We start from the raw sequence: 13,933 nt of genomic DNA, 5'->3' as shown, positions 1-13,933 counted from the left end.
TTACTATAGCCCTAAGGGGTGAAGGGGGGCACCTACATGTGGGTACAGTGGGTTTGGGGGGGTTGGACGACTAATAAGCATTAAGCAGCACAATTGTAACAGGTAGGGGGGGATGGGCCTGGGTCCACCTGCCTGAAGTCCACTGCACCCCCTAACAACTCCTCCAGTGACCTGCATACTGCTGCCAGGGAGCTGGGTATGACATTTGAGGGTGAAAATAAAAATGTGTGAAACATCATTTTTTTGTGGTGGGAGGGGGTTAGGTACCACTGGGGGAGTCAGGGGAGGTCATCCCCGATTCCCTCCAGTGGTCATCTGGTCATTTAGGGCACTTTTTGGGGCCTTATTCGTGAAAAAACAGGGTCCAGGAAAAGTGTCCTAAATTCTAGCTAAAAACGCATACTTTCTTCCCATTATCGCTGAAATGCGCCCATCTTTGTTCGGCAGATAACCACGCCCCAGTTCCGCCTTCGCCACACCTCTGACATGCCCCCATAAACTTTGTCCGCATCCGCGACGGAGTGCAGTTGAAAACGCCCAAAAATCGGCTTTCGATTATACCGCTTTATTCGTTTTTGTGAGATAAACGTCCATCTCCTGATTTAGGTCGGAACTTGGGCGTTTTTCTCGTTCGATTATAAGCTGGCTGGTCACCCAGTGATGACATGTGTGTCACGTGACTCCGCCCAGAAACAGGACTCAGCAAAAGTAATAGCTTACACAGGAGACTTTCAGGGGCATAATCGAAAGAGAAGGGCGCCCATATTTCAACACAAATAGAGAGATAAGTACGTAAGTACATAAGTAATGCCACACTGGGAAAAGACCAAGGGTCCATCGAGCCCAGCATCCTGTCCACGACAGCGGCCAATCCAGGCCAAGGGCACCTGGCAAGCTTCCCAAACGTACAAACATTCTATACATGTTATTCCTGGAATTGTGGATTTTTCCCAAGTCCATTTAGTAGTGGTTTATGGACTTGTCCTTTAGGAAACCGTCTAACCTAAAGGACAAGCCCATAAACCAGGGTCCTTCTCTCAGGGTTGCCCAAATCAGCATAATCGAAAGCCGATTTTGGGCGTCCTCAACTGCTTTCTGTCGTGGGGATGACAAAAGTTCATGTGGTCGTGTTGGCAGTGTAGCGAAGGCGGGATGGGGGCGTGGTCAAGAGATGGGCGTCCTCGGCTGATAATGGAAAAAAGAAGGGTGTCCCTGACGAGCATTTGGCCGACTTTACTTGGTCCCTTTTTTTTCATGACCAAGCCTCGAAAAGGTGCCCGAACTGACCAGATGACCACTAGAGGTAATCAGGGATGACCTCCCTTTACTCCCCCAGTGGTCACCAACCCCCTCCCACCCCCCCAAAAAAAAATTAAAAAAGTTTTTTCCAGCCTCTATGCCAGCCTCAAATGTCATATCCAGCTCCATCACAGCAGTATGCAGGTCCCTGGAGCAGTTTTTAGTGGGTGCAGTGCACTTCAGGCGGGCGGACCCAGGCCCATCCCCCCCCACCTGTTACACTTGTGGTGGTAAATGTGAGCCCTCCAAAACCCACTGTACCCACATGTAGGTGCCCCCCTTCATCCCTAAGGGCTATGGTAGTGGTGTACAGTTGTGGGGAGTGGGTTTTGGGGGGCTCAGCACCGAAGGTAAGGGAGCTATGCACCTGGGAGCAATTTGTGAAGTCCACTGCAGTGCCCCCTAGGGTGCCTGGTTGGTGTCCTGGCATGTGAGGGGGACCAGTGCACTACGAATGCTGGCTCCTCCCACGAACCAATGCTTTGGATTTGGTCATTTTTGAGATGGGCGTCCTCGGTTTCCATTATCGGCAAAAACCGCCCATCTCTAAGGTCGACCATCTCAACATTTAGGTCGACTATCTCTAAGTTCGACCTAAATGTTGAGATTTGGGTGTCCCCGACCGTATTATCGAAATGAAAGATGGACGCCCATCTTGTTTCGATAATACGGGATGCCCTGCCCATTTGCGGGGACGTCTTCAGAGATGGGCGCCCTTAGAGATGGTCATCCCTGTTCGATTATGTCCCTCTTTGTCACCCAGTGATGACTTACATGTCATGTGACCCCGCCCAGAAATGGGACTCAGCAAAAGTAATAGCCTACACGTATTTCCGTCTCAGTTCTAGATAACTACTACTACTACTACTATTTATCATTTCTAAAGTGCTACTAGACATACGCAGCGCTGTACACTTGAACATGAAGAGACAGTCCCTGCTTGACAGAGCTTACAATCTAATTAGGACAGACAAATAGGACAAACAAGAGATAAGGTAATATTAAAGTGAGGATGATAAAATAAGGGTTCTGAACAAGTGAATAAGGGTTAAGAGTTAAAAGCAGCATCAAAAAGGTGGGCTTTTAGCTTAGATTTGAAGACTGCCAGAGATGGAGAGTCTATTCCAGGCATATGGTGCAGCAAGATAAAAGGAACGGAGTCTGGAGTTAGCAGTGGAGGAGAAGGGTGCAGAAAAGAGAGATTTACCCAGTGAACGGAGTTCCCGGGGAGGAATGTAGGGAGAGATGAGAGTGGAGAGATACTGAGGAGCTGCAGAGTGAATGCACTTATAGGTCAATAAGAGGAGTTTGAAATGTATGCGGAAACGGATAGGAAGCCAGTGAAGTGACTTGAGGAGAGGGCTAATATGAGCATAACGACACTGGCAGAATATTAGTTGTGCAGCAGAATTTTGAACAGATTGAAGAGGAGAGAGATGGCTAAGTGGAAGACCTGTGAGAAGCAAGTTGCAGTAGTCTAAGCGAGAGGTGATGAGAGTGTGGATGAGGTTTCTGGTAGTGTGCTGAGAAAGGAAAAGGGCAACAGGTTTTAGCAGTCTGTTGAATATGTGCAGAGAAGGAGAGGGAGGAGTCGAAGATGACCCCAAGGTTACGAGCTGATGAGACAGGAAGGATGAGATTGTTATCCACAGAAATAGAGAATGGGGGGGGGGGGGGGGGGGGAGAGAGGTTGGTTTAGGGGAAAAGATGAGAAGCTCAGTCTTGGTCATGTTTAGTTTCAGATGGTGCTGAGACATCTAGGCAGCAATGTCAGACAGGCAGGCTGATACTTTAGCCTGGATTTCAGCTGAGATTTTTGGAGTGGAGAGGTAGATCTGGGAGTCATCAGCGTAAAGATGATATTGAAAACCATGGGATGAGATCAGAGTACCAAGGGAAGAAGTATAGATGGAGAAAAGAAGAGGTCCCAGGACGGATTCCTGAGGTACACCAACTGACAGTGGGATAGAAGTAGAGGAGGATCCATTAGAGTATACACTAAAGGTACGCAGGGAGAGATAAGAAGAAAACCAGGAAAGAACAGAGCCCTGAAATCCAAGTGAGGACAGCGTATCAAGGAGTAGGCTGTGATCAACAGTGTCAAAAGCAGCAGCTAGATCGAGAAGGATGAGGATAGAATAGAGACCTTTGGATCTGGTCAGGAACAGATCATTGGAGACTTTAGCAAGCGCTGTTTCAGTTGAATGAAGGAGGCGAAAGCCAGATTGAAGTGGATCAAGAATAGCTTGAGATGAAAGAAAGTCAAGGCAACGGCGGTGAACAACACTCAAGTATCTTGGATAGGAAAGGGAGGAGGGAGATGGGGCGATAGTTGGAAGGACAGGTAGGGTCCAATGAAGGTTTTTTAAGGAGTGATTTGACTACGGCATGTTTGAAGGCATCAGGAACAGTTGCAGTGGACAGTGAAAGATTGAGGGTATGACAGATAAAAGGGATGACAGTAGGAGAGATAGTGTTAAGTAGATGGGTGGGAATAGGATCAGAGGAACAGGTAGTTAGTTTTGAGGAGGAAAGAAGATGTGTAGTTTCCTCTTCAGTGATTTCAGAAAAGGAAGAAAAGGAGGCAGGGGTTGGAGGGTTGAGAGAATGGACTAAGGGAAGGAGAGTTGGAGGTGACCTGGTTGAGAATTCAAGTTTAATCTTGTGAACCTTATTATGAAAGAATTCAGCCAGAATCTGGGGAGAAAGTGAAGGGGGAGTTGGAGGTGAAGGCACTGAGGAGAGAGTTCATTGTGGCAAAGAGATGCCGAGGGTTTGAGCCAAGAGAATTTGTCAACTGGATGTAATAGTCCTGTATGGCAAGTAAAAGAGCAGACTGGAAGGAGGTCAGCAGGAATTTGAAATGTATGAAGTAGGCATGGGCATGGGATTTCAGCCAAAGGCGTTCTGCAGAGCAGGCACAGGAACATATGTAGCGGATTCTAGAGGTCAGCCAAGGCTGGGGTTTGGTACGTTTTACAGAACGGGGAATGGGAGGAGCGAGAGTATCCAGAGCAGAGGACAGAATAGTATTATAGGAAGATACAGCCTCATTGACAGACTTGGATAACATAGTGGTAGAGAGGACATTTGAAACATTGGAGGACAGAGTAGAAGGGTCAATAGCCTGAAGATTCCTAAATGTATTGGTTAAGATTGGACGGGACTGGGGAGGAGGGTGTTTAATTGTGAAAGTTATCAAATGATGGTCAGAGAGGGGAAGAGTTGAGGCACATAACAACATAACATAACAGTAATATTTGTACACTTCTATAACCACAAGGTTCTAAGCAGTTCACAACACTTAATTAAGAAGCCAGGACAATTTCCCAGGAATTACAATAAAACATAATACGCATAGACCCAAAATTATTTAAACAAAACAAACTTCTGAAAAAGATGTCATAAGTTTCCTCCTAAATGACACATAAGAATCAACGAGAAAAACAAGAAGAGAGTTCTTGCCAGAGCTTAGGAGCCTGGTATGCCAACAATAACTCATGAATTTTTAACCTCTTGCATCCTTTAACAGAAGGAAAACTAAAAGCAGAGTTATTGATAATTCGCGGAGACCTAGACAAAAATGAGAACTGCACATTATCCACCATATAATTTGGAACTGCACCATCTAAATTATAAATAAAAAGCAAGCAAACTTAAACCAAACCTTTGCTTCGATCGGTAGCCAATGCAATTTAACAAAATATTCCAAAATCCTTTCAGATTTTTAAAAGAAAAAAATTAGACGCACCGCTATATTCTGTAATGTCTATAAGCTTCTTTAACTTATACTTGGCACTTCCTAAAAGAATCTGGTTAGAATAATCTAGCTTCAATAGGCCCAAGGCTTGATATGAATGGTGTCTGGAAGGATGGGGATAAAAAATTTGAAATTTATTTTTATTTATTTATTTGTCACATTTGTATCCCACATTTTCCCACCTATTTGCAGGCTCAATGTGGCTTACATAGTGCAGTAGAGGCGATCGCCAATACTGGTAGGGACAAAACAAAGTGGAGGAGTGGCCTAGTGGTTAGGGTGGTGGACTTTGGTCCTGGGGAACTGAGTTCGATTTCTAGCACAGGCAGCTCCTTGTGACTCTGGGCAAGTCACTTAACCCTCCATTGCCCGCCGCATAGAGCCTGCCATGAGTGGGAAAAGTGCGGGGTACAAATGTAACAACAACAACAACAAGTTATGGTTGAGTAGTGAACAGTGTGATAGACACATTAGGGGTCATAAGAAGGAAGAGTTGGGTTATGTCCAGTACGAGCTTTTATAGTGTTGTGTTGCGGGGTTAAGGCATTTAGGTTGGATCGTTAGGGTATGCCTTTTCGAACAGGCTAGTCTTTAGAAGTTTCTGGAAGTTTAGATGGTTATATGTTGTTTTCATGGCTATTGGTAGCGTATTCCATAGTTGCGTGCTTATATAGGAGAAGCTGGATGCATAGGTTGATTTGTATCTGAGTCCTCTGCAGCTTGGGTGGTGGAGATCTAGGTAAGTTCGTGTTGATCTTGTTGTGTTTCTGGTTGGTAGGTCTATGAGGTCTGTCATGTATCCCGGGGCATTGCCGTAGATGATTTTGTGTGATGAATATGCTTAGGAAGTATGAGGGATGGTGAGTCTAGCCTGTAGGGGAGGGGCACTGACCAAGACGGAGTGAGAGGGAACCTAATGGAGAGGGAGGAGGAAGGAATTAGTAGGTGACAAGACAGGTCAGGTCAGAAGAAGTTGAGAACAGATAATTATAGAATGGGGGAGTGGTGTAGGCATGGAGGAGCGGTATTAAGCATCCTATACCAAAATAAAAGTCAAACTGCATTGGGAGAAAGAAATGAGGGAAAATAGAATAAGAAGATGGGAGGAAGAAGTAGACATTAAAGTGTGGAGGGGCTGAGAAAGAAGTGGGGATGGTCTGAGAGATAAGAGTGTACGGTGTGCACAGGTTATGTAGGGAATAGGGACTATTGAGGACTGGCTGGGAGGGGGAGAATATGGGTTGTATATGGACCAGAGTAGACTGGAAGGTATAGCATGAGTGTGGTGTAGATGGGTTTGGGAGTAAGATGCTAAACTGTGGCAATGAGCTGGGGTTGGGGAGGAAAAGAAACTGTCGAGTCTTGCAGTGCTACCCCTAGCATTTCTTTTACCCACAAGTCCTCCTTGTGTGTGCACCACCTGCTGTACTCTTAATTTAGACAGCCTGACCAGTTGTGTTCCCAACCCACCATGCTTTAATTTCCATTACATGGCCTTGGTAATTTGTGCAAAGTTAAGAACCCCCAATCATTTAGAAAAGTTGGCTCCCATGAACCATAGTGCCCTTGTTTTAAATGTTTATAAATGATCAGTTTTATGAGTTATATTTTAGTCAAGCTATAAGAACATAAGACTAGCCATACTGGGTCAGACCAATGGCCCATCTAACCTAGTATCCTGCCTCCAACAGTGGCCAATCCAGGCCTCCTGTACCTGGCAGAAACCCAATTAGTTGTAGCATGCCACACTACCAATCCAGGGGCAAGCAATGGCTTATGCTGCTTTTTAAAGAACTTTTCCTTTAATTTGTATCTTATATGATTTCATATGCGCTTAATGATTTATTTATATGTTGCATTTTAGATGATGTGGGTGGCATATCAAGTCTTTTAAACTATTAGCTATTAATATTGTTTCACTGTATAAACTATCAATTTGAGATTTATTGTTGTTTGTGTGATATTTTACATATTTTATATATATATTTTTAACAGTACCAGTGACTCCTGAGGCAGCCCGGGAAGGGCAAAACTTGACTGAGTTGGGCATAGTTTATTACTTCTCCAGTGTTGTTTAATTAATAAATTCTTATTTGGACTACTTTGGTTTGTTTTGAGCTACTCACTTTTTTGCTGGTCAGATGTTCTTGTATATATCATTCTGTATAACTTCAGAAAATATAATTTGCTAATGAGGGTGTTAGTTACTAATGTGTGTTATGGCCCTAAATCGCTTTATTTGCTCCTTAACACACATTAAAACACTAATGTGCATTGCATTACCGTTATGCACCATAATGATATTCATGACTGACATAGTAATGAGAAAGCATTCCAGTGCATGCAAAACAGCTCATTACTATATAATTGTAATTACGCAGCTTGTGTTGAACATAGCAAGCTGTGTTATTCTTGGAAAAATATTGCCAGAAAATAGCCCAGGAGCATCGGGCGGCTTTGTGGCTTGATGCTCCGTGGTGCTTCATAAAGGGGCCAGAACTGCATTCAGGAAATGCCTCCTCCCCTTACACCCGCAACAACATTCCCCACTCAAAAGCACCCCCAATGACAACTCCCCTAAGTTCACCCAAAGCAACTCTTCCACCTTAACTTAGACACCCTGCACCTACTTTCTTAATCCCTAGTAGGTAGTGAGTTTGGGGCAAGGATGATCCACGTGCATTTTACCCTTGCATATTGAACCTTAGTGATAGTCTCATTGTACTACTGCTAGGAGAGTCAAGCGGCCATATAAGGGCAGATTATATGGCAGCTTGACACCTAGTGGTAGTACTGCAAAACTACTATTAGGGGGTCACCAGTGCCATTTTGAAGCTGGAACTGGAAGTGGCAGGAGCGAACGGGGTCATTCCTGCCCTGAACCCGCTAGACAGCTGGGATTAAAAAAGATAGGCCCAGGGGCCCTGAAGGAGGATTGGGGGGGGGGGGTTCAGGGGGAGACAATGGGGGAGGCTTTCTAATAGGGGATGTCATCTGGGGGGGGGGGAGTGTCTTTAGGAGAGGGGATATTCATCAGGGGGGCTTCCAGGGCAGCTTCTAATTGCGAGCACCAACTCCTTTAAGAAGTGCCTGGGTGTATTGGACTGCGGCTTTATGGCCTGCTGCCCCTGGGATTGTAAAATAATGCTGCTTGCAAGGTTGATTGCAAGTAGTGTTATTCTTGTACTGTGGGAGAGACTGTCCTGTGGTACTGAGCTACTGAGTCACTTCTGTGGTAAATTAAGATGTTGTAAGGACTTTTACTACACCTTTATAACCACTCCCCTTGAATGCCTTATTGTTTAGACATTTTTTATTCAGGAGATACTGGGCGTGGACAGTAGCTTTCTGTAGTATAAACTGAGATCAAGTTCTGTCTGCTTTGATGCAAAGTTTTCAATGGATTTAATGATTGTTTTCAACACTTATTAATTACTTACGTGTCTCAAAATCACACTTCCTCATAGCCTTCCTTCCAAAGTTGCCACCTGATATTACATTTCTGCCCTTATTCAAACTTAATTCATTTTTTTCTTACTGTTTTACAACTCCAAACTCCAATCTCCTATTTTGGTATTGGCTTCAAAACCTAAGTTCTGTACCTTTGTTAGCTAACAATATCAATAATTGTATCCTTAGAATTGTAAATCATGAAAAAATCAACAAAAATGATTACTACACCATCAGCCAACGAGGAGTCATCCACACATGTGACAGAGAAGTTGAATTTGTGGAGCTTAACTGCTGGGAACAAGAATATCTATACCACAAAGCACTTACACGGATACCAACATTTGTGCTGTTTCGGAAATGGAAGGCATTTACTGTATGGAGGAAGAATATACTTGCCAAGAAAATCAGTGAATGCCGAAAAGCTTTGCAGGAGAACTTATTCATTGTTAATAGGGTAAATATACTTATTTGTAATAATATATTTTTGAAATTAACATTTAGTTGGTAATTAGTAAGATGTATTCATTTATTAACAGCTTTTAGATTCATCAGTTTATTAGTTGCAATAAGAACAGCCAGAATACAACACAACAAGGACAGCAGACTGACCATGTCCATAAAAGCATAGTAAACTGTATTAAATTATTCTTCAAGGACAAGCAGGACATCATTTACCACAATCAGTTGATGTCACCAAAGGAGCCCTGGTGAAGATGCTGCCCAGCATTCTAAAACTTCTAGAAGCTTTTGACAGCCCCAAATGTGCGTGCATGTTTGCCTTCCCGCCTACTTCGGTCATGCAGGACCCATAGTTGTCTTCTTTCTGTGGAATTTAGAGGACGGTTTTCAGTGCTATCCTTAGTTCGGCTATATTTTCCTTTTGCAGCCTTCCCTACATTTTGGCTTTTTCACATGCTGTATTTTTCTTTTATATTTGTTTCCCGTGGAGAGGCATAATCGAACGGGGACGACCATCTCTAAGGACGTCCATGTCTAAGGAAGTCCCCGCGAATGGGCAGGGCATCCCGTATTAGAGATGGTCGACCTAAATGTTGAGATGGTCGACTTTAGAGATGGGCGACCTCGGTTTTCGCCGATAATGGAAACCGAGGGCGCCCATCTCAAAAACAACCAAATCCAAGGCATTTGATCATGGGAGGAGCCAGCATTCGAAGTGCACTGGTCCCCCTCACATGCCAGGACACCAACCGGGCACCCTAGGGGGCACTGCAGTGGTCTTCACAAATTGCTCCCAGGTACATAGCTCCCTTACCTTGGGTGCTGAGCCCCCCAAACCCCCCCTAAACCCCACTCCCCACAACTGTACACCACTACCATAGCCCTAAGGGGTGAAGGGGGGCACCTACATGTGGGTACAGTGGGTTTCGGGTGGGTTTTGGAGGGCTCACATTTACCACCACAAGTGTAACAGGTAGGGGGGTGATGGGCCTGGGTCCGCCTGCTTGAAGTGCACTGCACCCACTAAAAACTGCTCCAGGGACCTGCATACTGTGATGGAGCTGGGTATGACATTTAAGGCTGACATAGAGGCTGGCCAAAAATGTTAAAAAATTTTTTTTTTTGGGGGGGTGGGAGGGGGTTGGTGACCACTGGGGGAGTAAGAGGAGGTCATCTCCAATTCCCTCCGGTGGTCATCTGGTCAGTTCGGGCACCTTTTCGAGGCTTGGTCATGAAAAAAAAGGGACCAAGTAAAGTCGGCCAAATGCTCGTCAGGGACGCCCTTCTTTTTTCCATTATCGGCCGAGGACGCCCATCTCTTACCCACGCCCCCGTCCCACCTTTGCTACGCTGCCGACACGGCCTCTGTGAACTTTGGTCATCCCCGCAACGGAAAGCAGTTGAGGACGCCCAAAATCGGCTTTCGATTATGCTGATTTGGGCAACCCTGAGAGGATGCCCATCTCCCGATTTGTGTCGAAATATGGGCGCCCTTCTCTTTCAAAAATGCCCCGGTTTGTATTTTTTTTTTTTTTTGGCCTGTGTAAGTTTCCATCCTTTTTCCACAGCTTGACAGCCCACTTAGGCCTGAGCTTTCTAGCTGGGACTTCAGTTCTGTTTTACAAAAAAAAAAAAAAAAGTAATTGAGCCGTTTGATTTCATTTTGGCTATTTTCCCACCAATGTCACTAAAACTCCCTCTGGTTTTAAGAAGTGTTCTTGGTGTGACAAGGTCATATCTGTGATTGACCCTCACAACTGGTGCTTGCCGTACCTTGGATCCAATTATAAGGCCTCTAATTGTAAACTCTGCTCTTAAATGCAAAGAAGAACCCCAAGGAGTTGTAAGGTCCTGTGTGAGAGAATTTGTGGCTCATCTAAGTCTGGTCCATTGGCATCAGAGCTGCATCAGACACTGGGGACATGCTGGCACTGATAAGATCTCCATTTGCCTTGACATCGGGCCGAGCAACCATGGAACCAACAGTGAGGACTCACAAAGATTTGACATCATCCTCCTTGGTACCAAGAGATCCTGATGCTGGGCATAGAGCAGAGATGAAGAAGTACTAATATCAAACCTTCCTGAAACATGGTGCCAGTTGCTCCAGAACACTAGTGTCGCAAATACCTGAGAAGTGCCAATGCCGAGAGGTCCACTCCTCCTCCGTGAAGCTGATGTTCCCACAACAGTCTCCTTAGAACCAGGACCAGATCTTCATAAAAATAGCCATACTGAGTCAGACCAATGGTCCATCTATCCCAGTATCCTGCTTCCAGCAGTGGCCAGTCCAGGTCACAAGTACCTGGTAGAAACCCAATTAGTAGCATCATTCCATGCTACAAATCCCAGGGCAAGCTGTGGCTTCCCCCATGTCCATCTCAATAACAGACTATGAACTTTTCCTCCAGGAAGTTGTCCAAACCTTTTTTAAACCCAGATATGCTAACCACAATTACCACAACCCCCAGCAAGGAGCACAAGAGCTTAACTCTTCTTTCAGTGAAAAAATAAGTACATAAGTAATGCCATACTGGGAAAAGACCAAAGGTCCATCGAGCCCAGCATCCTGTCCCTGACAGTGGCCAATCCAGGTCAAACGTACAAACATTTTATACAAGGTATTCCCGAAATTGTGGATTTTTCCCAAGTCCATTTAGTAGCGGTCTATGGACTTGTTCGTTAGGAAACCATCCAACCCCTTTTTAAACTCTGACAAGCTAACTGCCTTCACTACGTTCTCAGGCAACGAATTCCAGAGTTTACGCGTTGGGTGAAGAAATATTTTCTCCGATTTGTTTTAAATTTACTACACTGTAGTTTCATCGCATGCCCCCTAGTCCTAGTATTTTTGGAAAACATGAACAGATGCTTCACATCCACCTGTTCCACTCCACTCATTATTTTATATACCTCTATCATGTCTCCCCCTCAGCCGTCTCTTCTCCAAGCTGAAAAGCCCTAGCCTCCGTAGTCTTTCTTCATAGGGAAGTTGTTCCATCCCCGCTATCATTTTTGTCGCCCTTCGCTGCACCTTTTCCAATTCTACTATATCTTTCTTGAGATGCGGCGACCAGAATTGAACACAATACTCAAGGTACGGTCGCACCATGGAGCGATACAACAGCATTATAACATCCTCACATCTGTTCTCCATACCTTTCCTAATAATATCCAACATTCTATTCGCTTTTCTAGCCTCAGCAGCACACTGAGCAGAAGGTTTCAGTGTATTATCAACGATGACACCCAAATCCCTTTCCTGGTCCGTAACTCCTAACGTGGAACCTTGCATGACATAGCTATAATTCGGGTTCTTTTTTCCCACGTGCATCACCTTGCACTTGTTCACATTACCTCCTATTTGTTTTAAAAGTATTTCCATGCAATTTCATTCAGTGTCCCCTGGTCTGTGTAGTTTTTGAATGAGTGAAAAATCGATACACCTCCACCTGCTCCACACTACTCAGGATTTTGTAGACCTCAATCATATCCCACCTCAGCCATCTCTTTTCCAAGCTGAAGAGCCCTAACGTCTTTAGCCTTTCCTTATATGGGAGCAGTTCCATGCCCTCTATCATTTTGGTTGCTGTTCTTTGAACCTTTTCTAATTCCTAAATATATGTTTTGAGAAACAGTGACAAAAATTGATTGCAATACTCAAGGTGATGTCGCACCATAGAGCAATAAAGAGACATTATAATATTTTGGTCTTATTTTGCATCCCTCTCCTAATAATTCCTAGCATCTTGTTTGCTATTTTGGCCACCACCACACACTGGGCAAAATATTTAATCGTATTGTCTACAATGACACCTAGGTCTTTTTCTTGAGTGCTGACTCCTAAAGTGGACTCTAGCGTCAGATAACTATGATTCGGATCATTCTTCCCAAAGTGCATCACTTTGCATTTGCCTACATTAAATTTTATCTGCCATTTGGACGCCTAGACTTCCAGTTTCCTAAGGTCTTCCTGCAATTTTTTCACAATCCGCATGCATTTTGACAACTTTGAATAGTTTGTGTCATCTGCAATTTTAATCACCTCACTTGTCGTTCTGATTTCCAGATCACTTATAAATATGTTAAATAGCACCGGTCCTAGTACAGATCCCTGTGGCACTCCACTATCCACCCTCCTCCATTGAGAAAAATGTCAATTTAACTCTGTAAATCCAGATACACTACCCAGCTTATAATCGAACGAGAATAACGCCCAAGTTCCGACCTAAATCGGGAGATGGGCGTTCTTCTCACAAAAACAAATAAAGCGGCATAATCGAAAGCCGAACTTTGGACGCTTTCAACTGCACTCCGTCGCGGATGCGGACAAAGTTGACGGGGGAGTGTCGGAGGCGTGGTGAAGGCGGAACTGGGGCGTGGTTATCACCCGAACAGAGATGGGCGCCCTTCGCCGATAATGGATGCGTTTGTAGCTAGAATTTAGGGCACTTTTCCTGGACCCTGTTTTTTGACGAATAAGGCCCCAAAAAGTGCCCTAAATGACCAGATGACCCCCAGAGGGAGTCGGGGATGACCTCCCCTGACTCCCCCAGTGGTCACTAACCCCCTCCCACCACAACAAATGATGTTTCACAACTTTTTACTTTCACCCTCAAATGTCATACCCTCCTCCCAAGCAGCAGTATGCAGGTCCCTGGAACAGTTGTTAGGGGGTGCAGTGGACGTCAGGCAGGTGGACCCAGGCCCATCCCCCCCCTACCTGTTACAATTGTGCTGCTTAATGCTACTAGTCGTCCAACCCCCCCAAACCCCCTGTACCCACATGTAGGTGCCCCCCTTCACCGCTTAGGGCTATAGTACTGGTGTAGACTTGTGGGCAGTGGGTTTTGAGGGGGATTTGGGGGGCTCAACACCCAAGGGAAGGGTGCTATGCACCTGGGAGCTCTTTTACCTTTTTTTTTGTTTTTGTAAAAGTGCCCCCTAGGGTGCCCGGTTGGT

The 13,933-nt window shown here is 44.9% G+C and overlaps 1 protein-coding gene across 1 annotated transcript in view; it reads left to right on the top strand.

The window, feature by feature from the left end:
• Positions 1-13,933, top strand: part of DNAH6 (dynein axonemal heavy chain 6) — a 2,906,060-nt gene that overhangs the window by 52,983 nt on the left and 2,839,144 nt on the right. Inside the window, exon 4 of the mRNA XM_030192089.1 lies at positions 8,699-8,966. Coding sequence (XP_030047949.1) covers positions 8,699-8,966 — 268 coding nt within the window. The remainder of the gene's footprint in view (positions 1-8,698; positions 8,967-13,933) is intronic.

This window comes from Microcaecilia unicolor, chromosome 2 (genome assembly GCF_901765095.1).
Source record: "Microcaecilia unicolor chromosome 2, aMicUni1.1, whole genome shotgun sequence".
In the NCBI taxonomy this organism is placed as follows: Eukaryota; Metazoa; Chordata; class Amphibia; order Gymnophiona; family Siphonopidae; genus Microcaecilia; species Microcaecilia unicolor.
Note: the sequence above shows the minus strand (reverse complement) of the source record. Positions and strands in the feature narration are given on the sequence as shown.